The 23,426-nt window shown below is 35.3% G+C and overlaps 2 protein-coding genes across 2 annotated transcripts; both read right to left on the bottom strand.

Annotated features, from left to right (window-relative positions):
- Window positions 1–657: 657 nt before the first annotated feature.
- On the bottom strand, window positions 658–19,828 carry LOC111790945 (1,4-alpha-glucan-branching enzyme 2-2, chloroplastic/amyloplastic). The gene is made up of 22 exons (XM_023672077.2): window positions 19,588–19,828; window positions 19,059–19,219; window positions 16,867–17,114; window positions 14,740–14,838; window positions 13,671–13,713; window positions 11,915–11,974; window positions 11,742–11,822; window positions 9,859–9,975; window positions 9,388–9,471; window positions 8,553–8,674; window positions 8,280–8,399; window positions 7,256–7,385; window positions 7,054–7,164; window positions 6,616–6,744; window positions 5,570–5,673; window positions 5,092–5,236; window positions 4,064–4,211; window positions 3,813–3,913; window positions 2,049–2,126; window positions 1,466–1,621; window positions 1,280–1,354; window positions 658–1,191 (listed from the first exon to the last, which is right to left on the bottom strand). Exons 1-22 carry the CDS (start codon window positions 19,712–19,714, stop codon window positions 1,036–1,038), a joined length of 2,595 nt encoding a protein of 864 aa, XP_023527845.2. The 5' UTR covers window positions 19,715–19,828; the 3' UTR covers window positions 658–1,035.
- A 1,011-nt stretch (window positions 19,829–20,839) lies between these two features.
- Window positions 20,840–23,244, bottom strand: LOC111790218 (tyrosine-protein phosphatase RLPH2). The gene is made up of 4 exons (XM_023671067.2): window positions 22,716–23,244; window positions 21,613–21,680; window positions 21,353–21,532; window positions 20,840–21,238 (listed from the first exon to the last, which is right to left on the bottom strand). The coding sequence occupies exons 1-4, from the start codon at window positions 23,242–23,244 to the stop codon at window positions 21,068–21,070; spliced, it is 948 nt and encodes a 315-aa protein (XP_023526835.1). The 3' UTR covers window positions 20,840–21,067.
- Window positions 23,245–23,426: the final 182 nt, after the last annotated feature.

A 23,426-nucleotide genomic window follows, 5' to 3' on the forward strand; every position in this document is an offset into this window, starting at 1 on the left:
TGAACTTCATTTGAATTTAATTCTTATGTATTATGTATTAACTAAAGTAACCAAGAAATATATATTACCTTTTAGGAGATAAAAAAAACTGGATTTAAAATTAAAATTAAATGTCCATATGTATTTAACTTTTGATAAGCGTGAATAATTCATGAAAACATTAAGTTTTGAGCTTAAAGAGGAAGTACATAGATTTGGAAATCAATGTTAAATAAAATAAAGATGAAGAGGGCGGAACTCTAAAATCCAAATGAAAAAAGTGTAATAAAAAAGGTTTTCAACGTCAATCCGTGGAAATTATTCCGGCAGAGACCACACACCCACATGGAAGGATATCTTTAGTGTAATACGATATGTCAGAGCAATAATTAATTGCTTTGCTAAAGAATCACGTGGTGCTTAAATGCCCACTCTTTAAAATTCATAGCCTCTCCTTTCTACCTCTCAACAAAAATTTATAAACTCACATTTGTAAGTTTGTTCTAATAGCTTCAAAACTTCACCATCAACAGTGAATAACAAAACAAATCGATAAAAAAATCAAAATCAACTGATTATCAAACAAGATCTAAAGAACCAATTAGATGCGGTTTTAAATTACCAACAAATCAAACACAACCTAAAAAAAAAAGAAAAAGAAAGAAAGAACGAAAGAAAGAAAGAAAGAAGTTGGAAGACTCAAATCCATCAATGTGATAATAATATTACAAGGAAAAGAGCATTATTAAGAGCTTGGGAAAACTCACAGTGCTCTACTTTCACAGGCATTCATTATTTCATGGCCAATCTATAGCATTTATCCTTATAGATTAACCATGACCCGGAAAGAGTTTATATACACGCTCTATTAAATAAATATGAATTAAATAAAAGCAGCAAAAACATCTACTCACCCTCTTTAATTAAGCATACGAAATCCGTTGCATCGAATAAAAGGTTATACCTTGTTCGCCCAAATCCATTGTTTCGCATAGCCAAGAAGATTCAGAATCGGTTCCGTGTATAAAACCATGAAAATGGATCATCTTCATCACATCAGAAACTACACTCCAATGAAGTATCAGCTTCATTTTCGTCTTTGGTTTCATTCTTTACAAGCTCAGAATCATCTGGTGCAAGAGCATAGACCACGGCCGTCCTGGAAGGAGTGTATACCAGGAAAGAACGAGGCCTGTTGTCATAGTTTCCATCCTGCACAACCAAAAATATCAATCCAAATTTTTTTCACGGATTCATTCAATCTATTTAATTACAGATATTAAGAGACTATCTATCTTACAAATGTAAAGTATTCGGCAGAATGATCAAGCCGATTGAACCCTCCAAACAGTGGATCGTCCGAGTCCAAGACAATCTACAACAGTGCAAACAATGCCACCTTATTTATAGAATTTGAATAGATTAAAAGGTATGACTAACCTACAGAGATCATAGAGCCGATGCTTAATACTACACAATACTGTACCTTGTATTTCCCTGGCTTTAGGCACCCCACTCGGTAGTCGGAATAGCTGTTACTCCAATGGAAGTTGAAAACAAAAACCAGATCCCCCCTTTCGAACACAATGATTTTATCTCCCTCATCTTTGCGGGAAACATATTGGTGTCCAGATGTCATGAACTGCAACCACCAGTTAATGTTTACTAAAGCATATTTTAAACTTTCTGAACCCAAGAACGGTTGGCTATTACAGATTTCCAGGCACATGAAAGTCAAGAGTGAGGAAGACCAACTTCGCAATTATGATAAAAATTATATTGTTGAGACAATTTAAGCAGACAAGAGAATGATATTCCAAGCCAATAAAGTTTTCCACTCTGTACAAGAACTCGGGTGACAGAAGACGTAAAATTTAAAGACTCAGCCATCAAATTTAAAGCCTTCGTTATAACCTAGGGCCGAGCGACCATTTAAGAACGAATGAACATTTTGACAAGATGACAGGTCATGCAGTCCTTGGATGGGATTTGATTTTATAATCCAGGGACTTGGAAAAATGTCTTTAAGGTATTGTCAAACATAGACGGTATAAAACTAAGGAACTTACACCAAATGATTCTTCAAGATGCTGCATTGCCCGATCAAATTCTTTCATACCGCGATATCTTAAATTCTTTGCGTCTCCCTGTATACATATTCAACTTAATGTCAGTATACACATGTTTCAAATATACATATATATCCTATCAAATGGTGTATCTTAACTGTAACAGATTTAGTAACCATGACTAGGATGCATTTCTAAGTTTTATTAGATGTGTATGGATCCCTTTGCCTCGGAACAAAATGACTCGACAAAAATAAAAAAATAAAAAAATAAAAAAAAGGCGTAGAGAAAATAAACATGAATTAAATTCAATTTACTTACTACGACGCACTAAAAGCATGGAATGCATGTACTTAAACAGTAAATTTACTTCAAACTTAAGCATGAAATAAAGATGATTAATTATGTAATAAGTATTTTTCACACAAGTCACTCGTTCAAGAATGGATATCACCTCCATTGATAATAATAAACTTTCAAAAGGAAAATCCAACCAGAACAAACCTTTGTTGGATGATGGAAGTCCCACGTCGGCTAATTTAGGAAATGATCATGGGTTTATAAGTGAGGAATACTAACTCCATTGGTATGAGGCCTTTTGGGGAAGCCCAAATCAAAGCCATGAGAGCTTATGCTCAAAGTGGACAATATCATACCATTGTGGAGAGTCGTGTTCGTCTAACATGGTATCAGAGCCATGCCCTAAACTTAGTCGTGCCAATAGATTGGTAAATCCTCAAATATCGAACAAAGAACTCCAAAAGAAAAGGAGCCAAGCCTTCTCGAAGGCAGTAAAAAATGACTAAAACTCTAAAGGAGTCGAGCCTCGATTAAGGGGAGGCGCACTTTGTTCGAGGGGAGGTGTTGGATGATGGAAGTCCCACATCGGCTAATTTAGAGAATGATCATGGGTTTATAAGTGAGGAATACTAACTCCATTGGTATGAGGCCTTTTGGGGAAGCCCAAAGCAAAGCCATAACAACATCATCAAAATTTTTGGGAAACTACTTCATGTTAGATAGAGGAAAAAGGAAAAAAGAGTCAAGCCTTACTCAGTCAATTATACATTATTTAATTATTCTATCAAAATGACATGGGGAAGAATAAAACTGAAATACAAGCTATATCTAATAATTGAAAATATTGAAGTCTTTCCTCCAATCGTAATTGCAGAATATATATATATGATTGAATCAGTTAAAATCCTTTCCCTTCATCTTTATTTGTAACAAGAAACTTGCTAGACCTTACTTTTGTCAGACAATATTTTGAGTTTATAGTCCGGTACACAAAAATCAGTCAATTTGACCGATAATAATTTGGTTTTTGGTTTTTGAAAATAGCTTATAAAATACTACTTCCAACTATTAGTTTCTTTGTTTTGTTATCTAATTTGTAGGAATGTTTTCAAAATTCAAGCAAAGTTTTGAAAACTAAAAAAGGAATTTCTAAAAACTTGTATTTGTTTTTGGAATTTGGCTACAAATTTTAATTTCTACTTGCTTAGGAAGATAAAAACTAAAGGAAATGATGAGAAAACAAGCCAAATTTTCAACAAAAAAAAAAAGAAAAAAAGAAAAAAAGAAAGGTTATCATCAGGGCCGAATAATTTGAGTTCTAACATTGTTGTACACTACCAAATACCAGCTGGGAATCTGAGGCATTAGAACCTAAGGTTGAGCCTTCAGACACGTGATAGTCACACTCTTCAATAAAATATCAACCAAAATTACAGAAGAAAATAAGAGTTCGCAATCACTCACCAAATCAAATCTACGCCGACATTTATCATAACTGAAGTTGTTTCCAGGAACTAGTGCACCACCAGGAAGATGCTGATCGCCCCTTGGAAAATCAATCCACTCTGAAAGGATGATGATAGACAAATGACTTTCCAAAGCAAACAATAGAGCAACACATTGATAAAACCAAGATACTGCCAGATATTGAATGATTTATATGAAATATCATCCCAGTGATATAAAATAAAAGACTAAGCATAAGAGTATCTTACCAGGATGTCCAAATTCATTCCCCATGAAATTTAGGTATCCTTCTCCTCCCAATCCCATGGTAATAAGCCTTATCATTTTATGCAGTGGTACTCCACGATCAATTGCAGGAGTGGTTGGACTGTCCAAAGCCATGGAGTGATACATGTCCTGGAAAACATGAATATAAGAGAATTGCAGCCAAAATAATCCTCATCTTATGTGCTTCACATGGTCATTGGAAGCTAATAAGTTAACAACTATTTATGTAATCTCATAAAAACTAACCTGTTGCCTTCTAAAATTGGATAAACGGTTGTGAAGAGATGAAACAATAGACGAAAGTGAACATGCATGTAAAGATCTACAATTTATGAAGGTTTCGATAATTATACTTCCTTAATAAACTTGGATGAGGAGTTTCATTCTGCACAAATTTACCATGGATATAAGTATTTCTACATTTATCCATGTAAATCACCACTAAACCCAAAAACATAAGTCGATGGGTTAAGGAAAATTGAATTGTATCAATATACTTTCTAGTCTGCGGTATCTGTGATACTTTCAACCGTATGGATCCTACACAACCTAGTTGTTAGCTTATTGCATGTATATACGAATAAAAATAATTTGCAGAGTATGAGAATGTTTTCAATATAAGTATTTAAAGATAAATATGCTTTCAAGCACACTAACGAGAGAATGAGAAACGTATATCACGTGCTCCTAAACACCATCAAATAACCTAGGAAATACCATCAAATAACCTAATGTCCTTTCTTAGACTCTTTAATAATATGCAAAGATTCTGACTTCTGAACTAAGATATTCCTTTTCATGAGAGGATTTCCATCATTGAACCTCAAAATCAACATGATCTAAACCCTAGGGGGATGTACATGAAGAGAAAATAATGAAATAGAAAAACGATTTGAACATGAAACAGAAAACCAATGATACTAGACCAACAGGCTTTAATTTCATGTTTGCATGTGCATCAATATTTGACAAGTTCACAGCATGGGAGTTGAGGGCGATGATTATTAACCTTGTCCATCAACCAGAATGCAAGTGTTTTATCACCGACAAGAGCTTGGTCATGACTTTCAGCATATGCAACGCACTTCTCTGACCACCTTCTGTTAACAAGCGTGTGAACAATATCACCCATTTTCCAATCTTCATCGCTTTTCCTACACCATAGACAAAATTGGTTAAAGTAGAGCATACCATAGCTTTTCTACGTACATTTAGGGGAAATATTTTAATAATATTATTTCACATGGAGGAATTGTGTTACCACATTTCCAAATTTGTTCAAACTTCAGAAAATAGGTTCTAAAAGCATCATTACTTCTGGAAAATTGTCCAATATTATATGGGTTATGTCATGCACTCGCTCTCAGCCAAGATATAAAATAGAGAAGTATAAAACATGGTTTTTTTACTAGTAATTAAGGTGAATTTTTTTTTAACATATGTTTATAGCAAATCTAAATAAAGTATTGAGGAAGAAAACAACATACTTGAGAAGCTCGATCCATTTATCAGCAATGGCCATGTGCAGACGGTAATCAAATCCAATTCCACCGTCTTGGATAGGAATGCAAAAGGCGGGCATTCCACTGACCTGCAAAAATAAATTTTCATCTGATAAGACAGGAATATCTTCCCACTCTCACGGTCAAATCAAGTGTTCAAGAATCTAAAAGGCAATCTTTTAATAAAATAATCACTAAAAGGCAAATTTAACTTTGCATGTAGAATCAGAAAAGTTTACCACATAACATAAATATTCGAGATATTCACAAAGTATGAATATGAATTGTGGCATCAGTTTTCCCTCGGTTCAAGCTAATGTCAATTAAAAGGCACCAACGGAGCATGGGAAGTCTACTCTCACGAAACTACCCACTGATAATTGCTTACCTCATGCCTACGACCCCTGTTTAAAATAGTATGCTCTCCTTTAACTTTTAACTAACCTGATTTCCCAAACAACGGATAGGCGCACCCTCCCTCTCTTGGTCAATGGATCTTAATTAGAATCCATTCTAATGGCTAAACGTGCTTGTATTCCGAAGATTTCTAGTATTCCATAATACTTTACAACTAATTATAAATCAAATTAATGTATCAAGTCAAATACAAGAGAAAGGAAGTAACAAGAAAATAAAATTTAACCTATTCTAATCAGCACTTGTAAGCTTTTGATCTCAAATATTACTAATTAACCAAAATGATAATTTCTGAATTTTCTATGCACAAGAATGCTTTAATTTTGACATTAATTTTTAACACTCCCCTATCAGATGGATTGTCATACAATCCCAACTTGTTATCCAATTCTTCAAAATTAGGCCTTGGTAATAGTTTAGCAAGGATATCCACCGAGTAGGCACATAGTTGCATTGAACCAATAGATCGTCTGACTAAAATCAGGTGGAATATAAACATTCCATATATGTATATGATAATGTAAACACTGAGTGCCTGAAAGATGTATATGAATTGTTATAATCCCTAACCTATCTTAGACAAGAATATCAGTATATAAAGGTAAAAAACATACATCTTCACCAATTGAAACAGCCTCGGGATAAAGCCCATGAATCATATCATTCACCAGCATCAAATACACAACAGCATCAACATCTGTAGCAAATCCAAAGTACTCATTGTAGTTTCCAGTAAACACTGTCTGAAACACCCACAAAGAAAGAAAAAAGAAAGTTCTCGTCATAAGCCAAAGCATGACATAATATTATAAATCCGGACATAGTGAACAATGGTAGCCAACTAGAGTGTGAGGATTTGCCATATCAAAAAATAAAATGATAGAGAGTTGCAGATCTATAGGCAGGGAACTGTTTGACCCTTTCTTTCTTTTTTCTTTTTGGACAAGAGAATGTCTTTCATAAGCCTTTATAACCAGATCTCTCAAGAAACAAAAGCCTTGCACCGTGCCCCATCATGTGATATAAGTTCCCAACCCTCGTCGGTAAATTACCTCCAAGCCATGATGAGTGTACATCATTGAGGTCACACCATCAAATCTGAACCCGTCAAACTTGTATTCTTCCAGCCACCATCTTGCATTTGATAGTAGAAACCTTAATACCTAAATGAACAAGACATATCACGCAACCTTAGGTTATATACAGGCATGAGATAAATTACAAAAGAAAAAATAAGAGAAAAAAAAATCTTACTTCCCAGCTTCCATAATTAAAAAGACGAGAATCCCACATCCAATGATAACCTCGTGATCCAGAATGAAAGTAATGGCCATCAGTACCATCAAACGAGTTCAGTCCATCCAACACATTCTTAGACGCATGACTGTATTTGTATCAGATACAAATCAATAAAGCATTATGCATTTTTTCTTTTAAATGAAAAATAGATGAATAAAGAGAAAATGGACTTGGAAGAACACTATACACGGCACGTAAAACAAAGAACCAGATAGTGGATTTAAATATATAGCCAAAGATTTCAAAAAATTATGGTCAGACTAAACAGCATCTCGAAAATTATACTTGTAAGAATCCATGCATTCATTAAAAAATAATAATAATACAAATACAAATACAATAAAGAGCTTAAAGGAAAGGTGACCAAAATTAATTATAGAAAAGGACCAAAACAAAATAAGGCCAAGGTCATAATTTCCAAAAGACTAAGTGACGAAAGCCAAAAGGGAGGCATTAAACTTGGCCACCTCCCAAACCTATTTACCTGATATTTCCATCTCGCTAAAAATTTCATTATTCCTTTCTAACCAAATACCCCACAGCCCAATGGAGAGAATTTTATTTTATTTATATAATTTCTTTTGAAACTCCAGGATCTTTTGTAAAATATTCTATTCTACCAAGAAATGAATAGTCATCCTTCCTATTAAAAGAAAAGTCTCATTGTATACCATAGATAAATCGATTGGATTATACCGCATAAACCTGCGGGAGCTATCGCTGATGAAATTGATTTTCCCCAGTTATTTTTTATGTCATTGTCATCATTTATGAAGAAAAGTAGCAAGGATTACCACTCGCCTCCATACATGCCAAGGGATATAAAAAGACAATTATTTAATCCTAAAAAAGCTAGGTAACGAATACTGAAGGATTTAGAACAAAATAAAAATTGAAAAACTATGCTCCCACTATGTACAGAAAATTAAATAGAGTTTCTAGTTCTTTCCATAATCTTGATCTCTTTTTCTTTGTTTACCTATGAACAATATCCATGAGAACAAGCAGGCCGAGCTCATGAGCTTTATCTATCAAAGATTTCAGTTCTTCAGGGGTTCCACAGCGACTGCTTGGAGCAAAAAAGTTGGTGACATGGTACCTATATTAAAATACTCAAGTTAACAAGAACTCAGGGAGCTACCACACAAACTGATGGCAGTAGTTCTGAGAAGGCTGCATATCATTATTGACAAAATTATACGTAAAACCCCCATAATTTAGAAAAATCAGCATATAATAAACATGAACTTACCCAAAACTAGCATAGTAGGAATGCTCTTGTATAGCCATGATCTGAACAGCATTGTATCCAAGTTTCTTAATGCGAGGAAGGACATCATCTCGAAAGTTTGCATATGTATTTATAATAGGTTCCTACATTTCATTGTTGAGTATATCAAGACCTGAATGGAAGAATGTTGTACAGTGGCAAAACTTAAGGTCCAAGGTTGTTGTAAATGAACATTTCAATATCCATTTTTTTCTATTCTGGCAAATTAATCATGAAGCAATCCTTAGATAGCTCCATCTTTCTCACCCCTATCTCCATACACTTCTTTCCTTCTTTAAGCTTTTCCAAGTAATTTTTAGGGTTATCTGCTTTACAGTGTTCCTATCTATCTTACATCAAATTTTATCGCGCCTTCTAAAGTATGTAGACATTGAAAAAAAAAAAACATGCAAAAACTTTTTTAGAAAGGTGACGATACAAGTGGAGATACAAGTGGTATTGTCTCAGTATAATCATGCAAATTCTAATTATCTGAAAGATAATGAGGGGCACATCTAAGCTGCAAACTGTTGGTAGTTTGGCTTGTGAATTCAGGCACAGCAGGGCAAATGACAAATGAAAATATTCTTCTAGGAATTTAAGCTCATCAGTCTGGGAAGACCGCAGTCAGAGTTTGATAAGGGAAGCGGTGATCAAGTTAGTTTTTTGGTTGGTTTCAGAGTTGGTTTCTTTTATGTTACTCCCAAGCAAAATTTTGAACAGGAAGTAATTTTGGCATGGAAAAGAACACAAAGAAAAAGAGAATAAACATTTAAACAGAACACAGTATCTATCACAGGGAACAGAAGTTGCTTACCGTACTACTCATACCAACATGGCTCTCATAAATTCTAAGTGATTTTGGCTTTTTTGGCCGAGGATGTTGAAATACATACTTTTCCTACAACCACAGAAAATACAGTTTAGTAAAACAAACAGTTTGCAGCTTAGATGTAGAAAGTCATAAATTGCAACAGTTAAGGATTTCCTCACCCCTGATTTCACTAAACAAGTGAAAAATTTAAGATAGGAATTTTATTTCCTCTTTGATAGGCAATATCACTAAACTAAGAAATATATATTATTAGCCATTGATTTTGGAACGCTCCATCGATTTACAACGTATAATCTAATGTCAGTTGTATATTTTTCCCAATATTTATCAATATCTGCAGAAATGCAGTTCCAAAAGGTTTTCCATACTGCCTGAACAATTGTAAGACATGAGGGAAATTTTTTCACACTGGCTGAACGATTGTAAGACATGAGGTAAATTTATAAACCATACCTCTTCTGGTGGATCATAGTATATACCGTTGTAAGGTATTTCACCCGGAGGCTGTACAGAAAACTTGATCCAAGCAGGAATTGAGTCTTTGATGCCAGAAGGAGTATCCATTCGAATCTATAAGTGACAAAGATCAAGTCATGAAGCAATAAGAACAAAGTTGCTAACAACATTACACAATAAAACAATTCATTTGTGCCTTTCATCAGAAAAAGCTAATTTGATTGGGCCTCTGTGTAATATTCTATGTCGAAGGGTGACGGAGGATCGTGATCATATTCTAAGTCTTGACTTATCTAGATGTAGGGGTTGAAAAAAGATGATCGAAGAATTCCTTCTCCACCCACTTCGCGAGAAAGGAAGCGTTTTGTGGCAAGCCAGAGTATGTGTGGTTTTGTGGAGCCTTTGCAGAGAATAATAACAGAATTTTTAGAGAGCTTGAGCATTCTCTTAGGTTTATTTGGTCTTTTGTTAGATTTCATATTTCCGTGATGAAACTTTCTTGTTGTTACTCGTCAAGTCATATTTTTCTTGATTCGAGACCCATTTTACTCAATTAACACAACCATAAAGAGGAAGTTTTTCCTGATATCTATACAACAGTCATAAAATGTCAAGATATATAATTGAGAATTCTCCTAAAAGTAGAACGAATTATCCACCAAGCTATTTCCTACTTAACTATATAATATATGAATACATAAGAGGTCGTGAAAGCTTTACCAATCAAATGTTTCAAAACCTTTTAAGGATCATTAAATTGCACTGTTTACCACTAGTGTCCAACTTAGATGCTTCAGCCGTGCACCCTCATCTACGTAAACATTCTCAACCAGTAGTATGAATCAGAATATATCATTTCTTTGAAAAAAAAATCATTTTTGGTAGAATCTACAAAGCTCGACAAACAGAACCTATTGCAGAGGCCACAATCACTAGTCAGGAACCTATTGCTTCTGAATTTATCAGCCAACGAAATTTTGAACTCAACAAAAATAAATAAATAAATTTTCAACAATGATTATTAGTTTAGCACGACCTTAAAGGTGGAAAGTACTAGCCATCTTAAAAAATGACAATACAAGCGACAAACTCCATTAGAAAGAAACACCAGGCAAAAGAGTGAATGTAAGTAGGAAGAAACTAAACACAAGAAGAAAATGGATGACAAGGGAGTAGAGAGAAAGGGAAAGAGAGAGCCATTGCTTAACAACTCTTCATTCAAGTAGGAATATTGGATGTAACACGTGTTGCACATTGGAAAACTATGCCTCAGATGAATGTTTCAGCCTTGGGATTCATTTGTTTCAGGCTCATATTCCCTTCATTGATGAAAATATTATTGAACACCAGTATTTGGTAATTTCTGGCTCTGTATTGCCCAATAAAGACAATTAAACAAATTGTTTTCAACTATTTTAATCTCAGGGAAATTAAGCAAGAGTGAGGTCGCATGAAAAGCCCCAACATAGATGCCTTATATGAACATCTATTCTCATTAGTTTTCCATTTGGAAAAATAGTTCTGAATCATAAAGCAACTTTTAATATCATGTACATAATCAATTTTCTCTTTTCCTCCACTGGATGGTTGACAGCTCTCACTTATGTCACATCACACCTTCACTCTTATGTTTTACTGGGAAATCCCATATAAAATGGAAAATGAGCTTTTCTGGATGCACATTGAGAGGGCTTTTATATGGCTTACTTGGCAAGAAAGGAGTCAAAGAATGTTTAAAGAAAAGGAGTTTGTTTTTACAGGTATTCTGATGCTATAGTCTTTTGTTTATTATTTGGTGTAAATGCTCTCCTCTTTTCCAGAGGCTTAAAATCACGACTATTTTCCTTGTATAACTTATATACCATCATCAGAATATGTACCTTCACGCGAGAACCATGAGGAATGGCTGAGGAACCGTCCGCATTATTAGGCAAAAAAATTTCCCAGACACCAAACTCATTCTGCAAAGTTTAAAAACATAACTGTAATGGCATACTAAATCCAAAAAGAGTACTAAAATGCACAAAAAGTATCTACAACAAGTATTCCATACCCGGGTCATAATATCTGCAGTAGGATTCCAATTGTTGAAGTCTCCAATCAACGCAGCTGACTAAAAGAACAAGACAAAGATTATTTTCCTTGAAGTTCATCAAAAGCATATATGCGCAGAAAAAGTCAAATGAAGAAGGCCAGAAAATTGCTCCAAAGCACCATTAAGCCATACTGTTTTCAAATTAATTGAAAGCTGATTGGGTGTCACGGGAAATGGTTTCTGCTTACAGAATAAAAATTGAGCAAAAGCATGTTTTGACGACTGTTTTCTTAAAGTTATTTTCTCACGGTTAAATTTCAATGATGACTTGTCTTTGGAAGTAATTGGAGTTATTTTCCTGCCAAAGTAAAGAGATTGTGAATATGTTTTTTAAGTGCACAATAAAAAGATGCCGTCAACATGTTCAAGGAGATTCTCAGAACTTCAGAAAGAGCCAAAAACGAATGGGTAGTTGGTTAAGAAAGCTGATCTCCTAAATCAATCTGAGATTCTCTGTTGATAGTGAAGAGAAGAAAAAAAAAAACCGGTGGAATTTTAATCATGCTATGAGCTTCTCAAACCTGGAAAAAAAACAGGTGGAAATTTATTCATGCTATGAGCTTCCCAGACCTGGTCAACTGGGCAACAAGATGTTTCTAAACTAATTTTGATGAAATGGTTCGAAGAAGAAACTATTAAATTACCAATGAATCAAAAAACTTAAGCTGATGGGTCATAATAAATTTAATTATATCAATATTTCCACAGAAATCGTCATGACAAAGCTCATGGAAGAAGAATTAGAAGTTGCAAAAACCTGGTCCTCGAGAATGGATATGGAGTTGCATCTTGTTCCAAACTACCAACGGCAACCACCTTCCAATTTGTAACCATCCAATAAAAATCCCTCACAGGTTTTACAACTGTAGAAGCAATCTTCTCAGGAAGCCGGAAAATACGTACATATGAAACATTGGGAAGGTTTGAAAGAGAATGGCATAAGAGGTAACCAAAAAAAGTCTAATTTAGAAACCGTGGCATATTTACTTAACATTGTTCAGTCAGTACAAGCTGAAATCCAACATAATGTTGAGCTACGGTCCCTATATAGTATATGCCAAAGCAAGCAGCTCAAAAAGATTAAGGAAAATCCCATCATTAAAGTAGGGGAAAATTAAATTTCATTTGGGAGCTTAGACATGGAAGCATTTGCACTGTGACTTCAATAAAAAGCTCCTTGGATTGCAACTTCTCCGAATTGGTGTATGATTTTCCAAAAGAACGATGAAACCTTGCTCCATCTCTTCATAACTTGCCCTTTGCAGTTTCTCTTCGGGAGTTAATCCTCATGGCTTTCAATTGGAACCTAGCTCTTCCCGGAAATATGACTACATTTCTAGAAGTGGTCCTTATGAGTCATCCTTTTGGCAAGGAAAAGGAAGTTTAATGGAATTGCTTCATAGAAGCTTTCTTTTGGTTTTACATGGATAGAGTGCGAGCGTCACATCTTTGAGGATAAAGCCACCACCTTTAATGAATTTTTTGATCATCTTACCTACATTGCTATCTCTTGGTGTAAATTACACCCTCATTTTATATCATACAACCTCACTTCTCTCATTGTCCCAAGTGTTTTTTGTAATTCCTTTTGACACTGTCATATTTTATAATTTCTATCTCATCAATGAAATGAAAGAATCTATGTTTCTCAATAAAAATAATTAAAATAATTAAAATAATTCTTTTATAAAGAAAAAAGTAGGGGAAAACTGACCATGGCTCCTGGTGCCCATTCCCTGTACGTGATACCCGTGGCACTGAAAAAACCAATTGAGAACAAATTTAGGAGCCATACAAGAAATTTATCATGCATGGTTTAAATAACGGTGTATAGGAAAAAGGCGATTGGACCTGCTATTATTAACATACATAACAGAAAGAGAAGGTGAACTAGTGGGAAAGAAGTGAAAGTGGGGGGCCTTATTTGTAGCCAACTAGTAGGTGGGAAAGGCGTGCACACCTAGTGGCCATTAAGGATAGCTGATGTTAGGGTGAGAAGTACTCAGGTGAAAAACTAACAAATGGGAGAGAAAGGTGTACTGAAATTTCCCTTAGGCTTGCACTTCTATGAACCTTTATAAATCTGAAGTAAACTCTATCACAGGGTACTGAATGAAATTATTTCAAGATATATTAACGTAAATTAGGTTATGGACGTAATAATAGAAAAATGATACTAATCAAGAGTATCTGTGATGAAATAATCGAGCCACAAAAGAAGTTTCACCAAAATTGAAAATTGTCTTAACTACTGGCCCTCACATGACCCTAGGTTTCCGGAATAAGTAGGCTTATGGAAACTTTTTATTTGAGATAAAAAAAAAAAAAAAAAAAAGCACCACCTCACAATAACAATTACTTCCAAAATAACCTGTCACTTATGGAAACTCACAGGCAACTGCTGATTGAAAGCACCAAATACTGAAAGTAGGAGATGGTAAGCCCACATATTTTTTCCGTTATTTATTGTTTATCAATTATTTTCCATATTTCTGCATACTTGTCTCCTTATTTCCCTGAGATTGCTGAAATATATACATGCCTCTTGCCATACTTTATTTTCTGCATACAAATATATTCTCCATACAACAGCAGTAAAAGAATAGATAGAAAAATTATTATATGAAAGGTTCAAATTTTGTTACATATAAAGCCAATCATAAGGAGGTCAGAATCAGAGTTCACACTTGTGTGTGTGAGAGAGTGAGTGAGTGAGTTTGTGTGTGTGCGTGAGAAAGAGAGAGAGAAATACGCAGGCAGCACATAGAAACCAAGAAAGTTACCTGCGTGTGAAACCGAACTTTTCATATCCACGAGAGAATGCCTCTAAACCACCTTCATTCTGGTCAATAGCCTCCCTCATCCTTCTGTACTGTCCATATCTAAAAACGTATAGAAATGGTTAAACTTTATTCAGTATGCTACGAAAAAACACCTTAAGATATATCTTACAAGCAGTGCCAACTTACTAGACGAATGGCCAATTGAAGGGAAAAAAAATGCGGTTATGCAAATAAGGAGGGGAGAATACCTACTACAAAACCAAATATATTACAGAAACCTTTGACATTAAATCTTCAAAATGGACTCTAGGAAGGGTCCTATTGTGGAGATCTGTAGTTCACGGTATTGATGGTTCATAAACTAAAGTGATTATTCCATGCTCAATCCTCTTCTATCATGAAGTCAAAGTTGATCTTACAAAACAAGAACGCCCAATCGCTACTTGATTATCATAAAACATTTTCACATCCTTCTATGACCTTAATTCTATTAATATTTTATTTTATGACATCCTTTGTCATGTATCATAGCACTAAATTCAGCCTGCGCACTAGGAAAATTCTAATGGTCTGAATATAGCATTTTTTTCATGTTACAAAATGTCATGGGTAAAGCCCTAATTATAATACTATATGTAAGGATAAAAATAATAGTAGAGAAGGAAAGGAAAGAACACCCAGAAAATACTTACATAAATGAGCCTAATGAATAGGATTTGAATAATGGGCCCAAATAATAGGCTACTCCATTTACCGGAGAGGCAAAGTAGCTAAAAACTCCACTACATGAGACCGCCCACTATTTCTAATTATGTTAACTAGCAATATGTGTTTTATTTCCTAATCTTTTAAAACAGCCTCCATGTGTTTTGTTGCCATGCTTTCTCTGCATTATGTTATGTACATTTGCACAATATATTGCTAGTCTGGAGTATTTTAAGACAGAGTTAGCTACTTTTTTAGTCCTCAAGGTTTGGGCTCATTCCTTTTGATCCCTAGGTTGCAGCATCTTACATTTTTGCCCCGATGTTTCAGTAATGGCCCATTTTAGTCCTTGAAATCTCAGGTCATAAATGAAAAGTTGATCGGATCCATTTGAATACCAAATGATGTCTAGTAGAAGTGACATGACACGCTAATATGTTTCAAACAAAGAAAAAGTTCTTAGAAGGAAAATCCCTTCCCCTTCCTTGCTGCCTTCAGTACGTTTTCTTTGTTGGGCAAATTGTGAGGAGCAAAATCACATACTCATCGAGTGCTCCTTCTCCCTGGCATGTTGGCATCATTTATTACATATTTTCAGCTTGGATTGGGAGATCTCTATTAATTCCAAAAGCAAGATTCCCTACGATATTTAATTGATAAATACTAGAGGAATGAAGAACTGAAGATCAAGAAAATGGAAAGGCAACAAATTCATGTAACTCACCTTTTCTTAGGAAATGTAACTCGTTATTAATATGGAAATGATAGTATGGTGTAGGAGAATAAAGTGATGTAATAGGATTAGGAATAATCTAAATAATTGGCTGGATTAATTTTTAACTGATTTTGGTTGTTAATTAAGCCTGCTTGTTAGTTCGTAGTTTGTTGGTATTTTGACTTTACTTCGTCAGTATGTTGGTTGACACCCTAAGTAAAGGGACAGATGGTATTACATGTTGATGTTGCTTCTCTCCTAACACGTGCTACCTTTGTAAGAGGGAGGGGAGTATCAAAACCATTTATGAATGCATTGTCATGTCCCTTATTCAAGAATGAATTTTGGTCTTTCCCTTTGAATGCTTTCTCCAACCCTGAAAAAATCCTGAGAGATCATCCTTTCCTATGAAATGCAAAGTCCTCTCGGAAAATGCAATGAAGGGGATTATTTAGAAAATTTACCAAGAAACTATATTTTTCAAGGATACTTCTAAAGAAAGTGAATGAGCTTGGGTATTATATAGTCCAAAGTCTTCCAAATTCCTTTTCAAGATCCTTTCCGTAAATATAATTCTTTTTATCAATATCGGGTGGATGTATTTTTGGAATTCCCTTGGCTTTGTTCAGGATGATGCCTTATTGCGTGCTGTACTTATTCTAGGTCTAATGGAAGTGATACCTATCAAGGATGACTAACAAACTTACCGGTAATCAAGATGTTCTCTGTGATTCAACAAATATGGATCTATTTCGTAGATTCTCTGTCCACCGCCAGGTGGAGGAATGGACCTCACAGTGAAATCAGCGTTACTTTTTGAAGGAATTGATATCTCCTCCAGCGGTGCTTGATCACCATCAACATTATCTACTGGCAATGATTGAAGATCTTGATCTGTTTCTTCAATAAGCTTCTCATCAGCTTCCATTGTTTGATTATCTACATCATGAAGCACCTGAAACCATATTACAAAACAATGAAACAAATTTATTGAGAAGAGAATAGATGTGGCAACGAAAGTAACCATGAGTATAAAGACAAAAGTAAAGACATCAAGTCAGTACGACTAACAGACAAAAGCTATCCTGAATGAAAATCCTTGGAATGAAAAACGTAATTGAACGGGCCTAGATAATAGAAATTTTTTACAAACAGTACTAAATCAGAGCAAGGATAGCTAGATGGCTGATTTGTAGGCTTGATTCTAAAATAGGTTTGGGGAATTAAGATTCTTTGTACACCCCTGGAGAGTTAAAACATCTCACATATAGTTAGAACCATTTCATACAACTCAAGGAGGTTACCAACATAATTAATGGCATGACTTTTGAGAATTAGAATTCAATTGTAGTTTTTTTTTTTATTATGTACAAGTATTTATTTATGTGAATGACATATACAAAAACTTCAAAGATATAAAAACAGCTCTTCAATTGGAAGCAAAATAATAAGAAAAAGCTTTGGAAGAAGAGCTCCAAAGAGAAACAAATCAGACCACAGACCCAAAATCCTAAACTCGTCTTGAAAGATCCTCCATCCTCTACAAAATGTAAAATAAAATAAAACTACGAATAGCTTTAACCATGTAACATTTAGAGCGTCAAATGCAATTAGATCCATTTTTGGGTATTAAATTAATAAGACCAAATGCCCAAAGCTTTCTTGTTGAGATTGGTGAAACCACAATTGAAAGATGCAAGGTTCCGAGGACTGGTCCAGGGAAAGCCAAGTCAATGTTGAAAAATTAAATCAAAAGAGCTCCCTTCAAATAATTGAGAGAAGAGGTATTTCAAAAGCAAGCACACAGCAGTCACAGCAAGAATTGAAAAAATATACACATTCGGTAGTAGGTAATGATGTCTCTCTTGAACTTTGTCGCAAGTGCTAAGCCCTCCTTGACAACAATCCAAACCAAAACTTATTTTCTTTGAATATCGGCATTTGCAAACTGCAACTCCACATAATTATTTTTTTACCGACGAGAGACACTTGTATGCACAGTCTCAATTTTTATTTAGAACAGAAGGCCATCCAGTGACAGGTTTTGTCTTCAACCGCGTAATTGAATTTCTATCATTGACATGAAAAATAATTTATATCACCCAGAACAAAAACTAACCTTCCTGCTTATTTCACACCTTTCATAACTCCATAATACCATGTAAACTGATTTTATATCATCACATTGCCATGCAAGTCCATCGACAATGCACCTATGACTGACTATGAGGCTGTGGTTTCTTAGCAGCAATTTTTATTTATTTATTTTGAGAAGAGAAACCAATTTGATTGGTGAATGAAATAACAGAAGCTTAATGGGCTCCCAACACCAAGAGGTGAACTACAACAAAGATCTCCCACTAGAAATTATAAAAAAAAAATTAAAAAAAAAATATAATCTCTAAAAGGATGTGTATGTACCCCATGGGAAGGATGATCCATAACAACTGAAGATAGATTAGCCGACATGTCATTTGGCAAAACCACAGACCAACCAAAAGCATCAAGCACTGTTTTCCAATACTGAGTAGGGTGCAATGAGCAAAAAGATGGCAAGGATGCTTTGAGGAAGAAAAGCACATGACACACCAATATGGAGAGAGGGCGAAATGAGTCATCCTCCTTTATAAGCAATCAGCTCTATTATCAAAGTCCACCGTGACTAAGTTCCCATAAGAAAATTTTAATTTTCCTAGGATAAGTATTCTTCCATATCACATAATATGAATATTTTTCGAATCATTACCATTAGTGTGAACAAAGTCATTCATGATATTGGTTTCTTAACAGAAATTTGGCCCTCCAATATCGAATAAATGGTTTAAAATCTAAATTTCAGCTTAAATTACAATAAAAGCTGTAACAATCTCAGTAAAACCAATAACATAATATCATTAACCTGAGTGTCTTCGGAGGCAGGGTCAGAAGTTTCAGGCAGCCCGGCCAAAGTCGAAGATCTATTGCTTCCAGTCCCAGGAACCAGGACCTTGTCAGAAGCAGCATTAGCAGACGACAACACGGAACCAGAATCATGAGTAGACTTGCTTACAACAATCTTCCCTGCAAACAAGGATCGCTTCAATTCCATGGACAGAAGAACAAATCTCCGGAAACAGATTAATTAATTTCACAAGCACAAACTGAAGTTCATTAACAACTAATCCGTTTATAAGTCCTCTAAACAAACAAGAACTCACAATACACCCCGTAGTGATAACCAGCCAGGAAAATCTTAGCACATAACATACACTTACATACAACGCCAGTGATCCAAATCAACCTTTCAACGCATATAAACGACATTTTCAGGCAAAGATAAGCAGAAAAAACTAATCAAACAAGAGAATCAAGTGGAGCTCCAGGAGTCTACATCTTATAAAAGAGTAAAAACATTATTAGGAATGAAAATGCAAAAGTGAGATGAGTACTGGCAGACGAGTCCTTCCGCAGGAAGAGAGACATCGGCATCCTCCTGTCGCCATTGACGGTGGAGTCAGAGCACTTGCAGATTGGCGGAACTGCAGGAAACCGAATCCCTGGGATCGTATAAACCATTTTCCGACGAGAAAAGGAGAGAGGTTGAGAAAAATGGAAGCAGCGAGAGATTGAATGAAGGTGATGAAACTGCGTGAAGACAGTTAAGAGAGAAAAATAAAAGTGAATCTGTATGTATACACTATTCAGGAAAGAAAGAGAAATGAACGACGCGCGAGAGAAGGAAGATGGAGGGAGGTTAGATGACACGTGGACAGTCGTGGTACGTGGGTCCCGCATCTTAAGGTTTTTCCTCCTTTTTTTACTGTTAATTTTGCGCGCCTTTCAACATTCGATGCCAAGTTCTAAATCTATTTCTTGAAAAGAAAAAAAAAAAAGGGTGAAAGTACCATTTTAGACTGTTCTCAGTAGTTTTAAATTTCAGATTTGATATTAAAAATCCATAATTACATAAAAAAAAAAGGACAAATTATAATAAATGTCTATTTCAGATTATAACCCCATTTAATTGTTCAAATTAAAATATGTAGATATATATAGCATAATATATAAGTTAATATTATACCAAATCTATAATGTAAAATATGTTAATTAATTGATAATGTAATTATTATGTTTTTGTTCTAAATATGTTCATAAGGATAATTGGAAGTGTTAATCGATCAAACTATATTAATTACGGATAAAAAAATACATCAATTTTAAATTATTTAAAATCAGATCATATTGTTACCATCTAATATAATTTAATATATTTAAATTAAATAAGTCACGAGAAAATGACCAAAGGAGTAAAAATATGAAAAATCTTAGTGAAACTTCTTTTTTGAAGTAAAATATGTACAAAATTTAAGAAGCTATTATGAGGAAAAAAAATGATGATAAAAAGAGGGAAATAAAAAAAAAAATGTTTAATGTGTTGTCGAAGAAAACAACTCATGGAAAAAGGTGATGGATCACGTGACTACGTGGGTGTCATTTGTGGAAGGCTAAACTTAAAAGGCATAACATATTGCTTATTTACAAATAGAATAAATTAATAAAAATAATCGCTAAATTTTATATTTTGTTTAGAAAATATTATTAAATTTTCAAAATTTTAAATAATACCATTAAACCTTTTACAAAAATACATAATAAATTAATGCTATTGAGTAGGATTTTTCTAAAACATAGACAGAGACATTGAAAGAGGACTATAGTGTCCATATCTTCTTTAATGGAAATCAAGAACAAAGAAGGAATATGCTGTGCCAATATAAATCCAAATAACCCTTTCAATTTCCACATGATTTTTCTAAGTAAATAGGAAAGTAAATACAATTACATTCTTACCCGCCCGCTCGTTTGAATAACAAATATCGTTTCATGGGTATGAATATTAAGCCCGCCCGCCCGCTTTCCCGACACCGATCAGTGTTTCGTGTTATCGATATCACGCACAATTTTCATCGACGGGAGCACAATGGCAGCTACAGGGTTATCTTTTAGCCCACCTCCTTCATCAATGATGAGTCTTAAGCCATCAATATGAAGCTTACCATGGTGTCCACTTACAACGATTGTTGGCTTCTCAGACAGTGCCTGCAAGGAACAATCCAGATGCCACAGATTTCAGGGAGTTTTTAAGGATCAAAGCCATTGAAATTCATTGAAAGAACAGCATGAACTGAGGTGTGTGTGACTTTGAGTACTCACATTTGGGATATCCCAAACGTTTTTCCTCCCACTAAGACACTCTATCTTGGGTGATTTGGTGTCTTTGGCTTTCAAGGAATTCAGTTGTTCTTCAACATCTTTCCCTCGCTCTAAACCGGCGTGGACGGCTATCAATTTATAGTGTTTGATGCCTTCCTCTGTCTCCAAACAGATATCATCCTGGAATCAATTACTAAGATCATTAGATTCATTTTGGTTATATGTTTTGAATGTGGTTTACTTGAGAGTGGGAGACTTGCCTCTTCATGTACCCAAGCCATATTGGAAAGGAACTTCTTGTGTTCATCAGGCACTGCCCCCACCAAATCTGAGAAAGAATGGTTACATTGTTTAGTTGGATACTCAACTTATGAAACAAGAACAAACTTAAAAAGTTAGCATCTACTGTATTTAGGTATAAATTATAACCAGAAACCTGCAAGAATCTCTGCAATTAAACACATAAGTTGTCTTTGTTATACATGGGAGTTCAATCAGGAAGTTAGTACATGAAGAAACGGTAGCTAGTCGAAGTGCCCCCACTTCCTCCGTTGCCTTTGCGACATTCTACATCGGTTGGGGAGGGGAATGAAACATTTGTTAAAAGGGTGTGAAAACCTCTGCTTAGAAAATGTGTTTTAAAACCGTGAGGTTAACGACAATACATAACAAGCCAAAGCGGACTATATCTACTAGTGGTGGGCTTGGACTGTTACAAATGGTATCATAGCTAGACACTGGGCCCGTAAGAGGATGGATTGAGAGATCCCACATCAGTTGGAGAGGGGAACGAAACACTCGTTATAAGGGTGTGGAAACCTCTCCCTAATAGACACGTTTTAAAACCGTGAAGTTGACGGCGATATGTAACAGGCCAAGCAGACAATATTGGCTAGCCGTGGGTTTTGAATGTTATAAATGGTATCAGAGCTAGACATTGGGCAGAGTGCCAACGGAGACACTGGGCCAGTAAGAGAATGGCTTGAGAGATCCCACATCGGTTGGAGAGGGGAACGAAACATTCATTATAAGGGTGTGGAAACCTCTCCCTACTTAACGGGAATTATATCAATCTTAGTGCAACTTACCTGTTCTTCACAGTTTAAATTTACTTCTTATCGGTTCCTACCAGAAAAAACAGGGCATCCATTGTTGTGCATAGATCAAAACCTCAAAATCCAGTTCAAGGAAGGGTCCATGGGGGATAAAATGATATCTATTCGAGAGAGGTATGGGTTTAAAAATGTTTAAGAGCCAGAGCTAATCCTCAGTATCCAAAGCTTTGTTCATCAAGAATGAAAAGGAAAATTCAAAATGCAATGAATTCAAGGTAGTAAGAGGAAAAGGAAGAAGAGAAGAATACCTGCAGAGCCATGAGGAACACCATAGGACTCAAATGTCGGTCCAGCATCATAAATGGAACCCTGATATTCAGTCCCCTTCGCCAAATTGGTTTTCACCGTAATTTTCCCACCCCATCTCCTCCCTTGCAAATGCATATTCTCGTACCCCTTACCTCTGAACCACCCTTCTCGCTTTTCGTTCTCCTCGAACTGCGTCCACGTATCCTTAAAAGCCGATCCATCGGCCGGAGGAGGCAAAATCCCGAGGAAAGCGGCGAACGCGAAATCGTGATTTCCGGCGAGGAAAACGTGCTTCTGGCTTGGATATCTGGAGGGTAAATTGATCAAGAAATCAATTACTTCTCGGCTATTCGATCCCCTGTCGCAATAATCGCCTAAGAAGATTATGAGGGCGGAATTGAAATCCGATGGCTCAATGGAGGACTCGAGATTCAACCATAAGTTTCGAAGCTTGGTGATGTATCCATGGACGTCGCCAATGCAACAGACTACTCTGGTTTTCGCCGGATTGTGATCGGAATGCGACATCGGATTGACAACGAGACGACGTGGTGAATTGCGTATAGTTGAGGCAGCTGGTATAAAATTATCCCTTATTAGGATTTTTATTTTTTATTTTCTAGTCAAAGAGGATTTTCAAAAAATAATAATGATAAATAAATTTTTGGTTTTAAACTATTTCAAAGAGCTAGTTAAATTGTGTTAAATTT

Source organism: Cucurbita pepo, chromosome 3, assembly GCF_057944985.1.
Source record: "Cucurbita pepo subsp. pepo isolate OVF chromosome 3, ASM5794498v1, whole genome shotgun sequence".
Lineage (NCBI taxonomy): Eukaryota > Viridiplantae > Streptophyta > Magnoliopsida > Cucurbitales > Cucurbitaceae > Cucurbita > Cucurbita pepo.

What these genes read in the sequence shown, in the direction of transcription:
- LOC111790945 (XM_023672077.2), bottom strand. Translation starts at nt 19,714, where the DNA reads ATGGTTTATACGATCCCAGGGATTCGGTTTCCTGCAGTTCCGCCAATC. An exon ending in GCGGAAGGACTCGTCTGCCA is followed by an intron (nt 19,220 to 19,587) that starts GTACTCATCTCA and finishes CCTTGTTTGCAG; the next exon opens with GGAAGATTGTTGTAAGCAAG. An exon ending in GTCGGCGTAGATTTGATTTG is followed by an intron (nt 2,127 to 3,812) that starts GTGAGTGATTGC and finishes ATATGTATACAG; the next exon opens with GGAGACGCAAAGAATTTAAG.
- LOC111790218 (XM_023671067.2), bottom strand. Translation starts at nt 23,244, where the DNA reads ATGTCGCATTCCGATCACAATCCGGCGAAAACCAGAGTAGTCTGTTGC. An exon ending in TGTTCCTCATGGCTCTGCAG is followed by an intron (nt 21,681 to 22,715) that starts GTATTCTTCTCT and finishes ATTCTTTCTCAG; the next exon opens with ATTTGGTGGGGGCAGTGCCT. An exon ending in ACGTTTGGGATATCCCAAAT is followed by an intron (nt 21,239 to 21,352) that starts GTGAGTACTCAA and finishes TGTTCCTTGCAG; the next exon opens with GCACTGTCTGAGAAGCCAAC.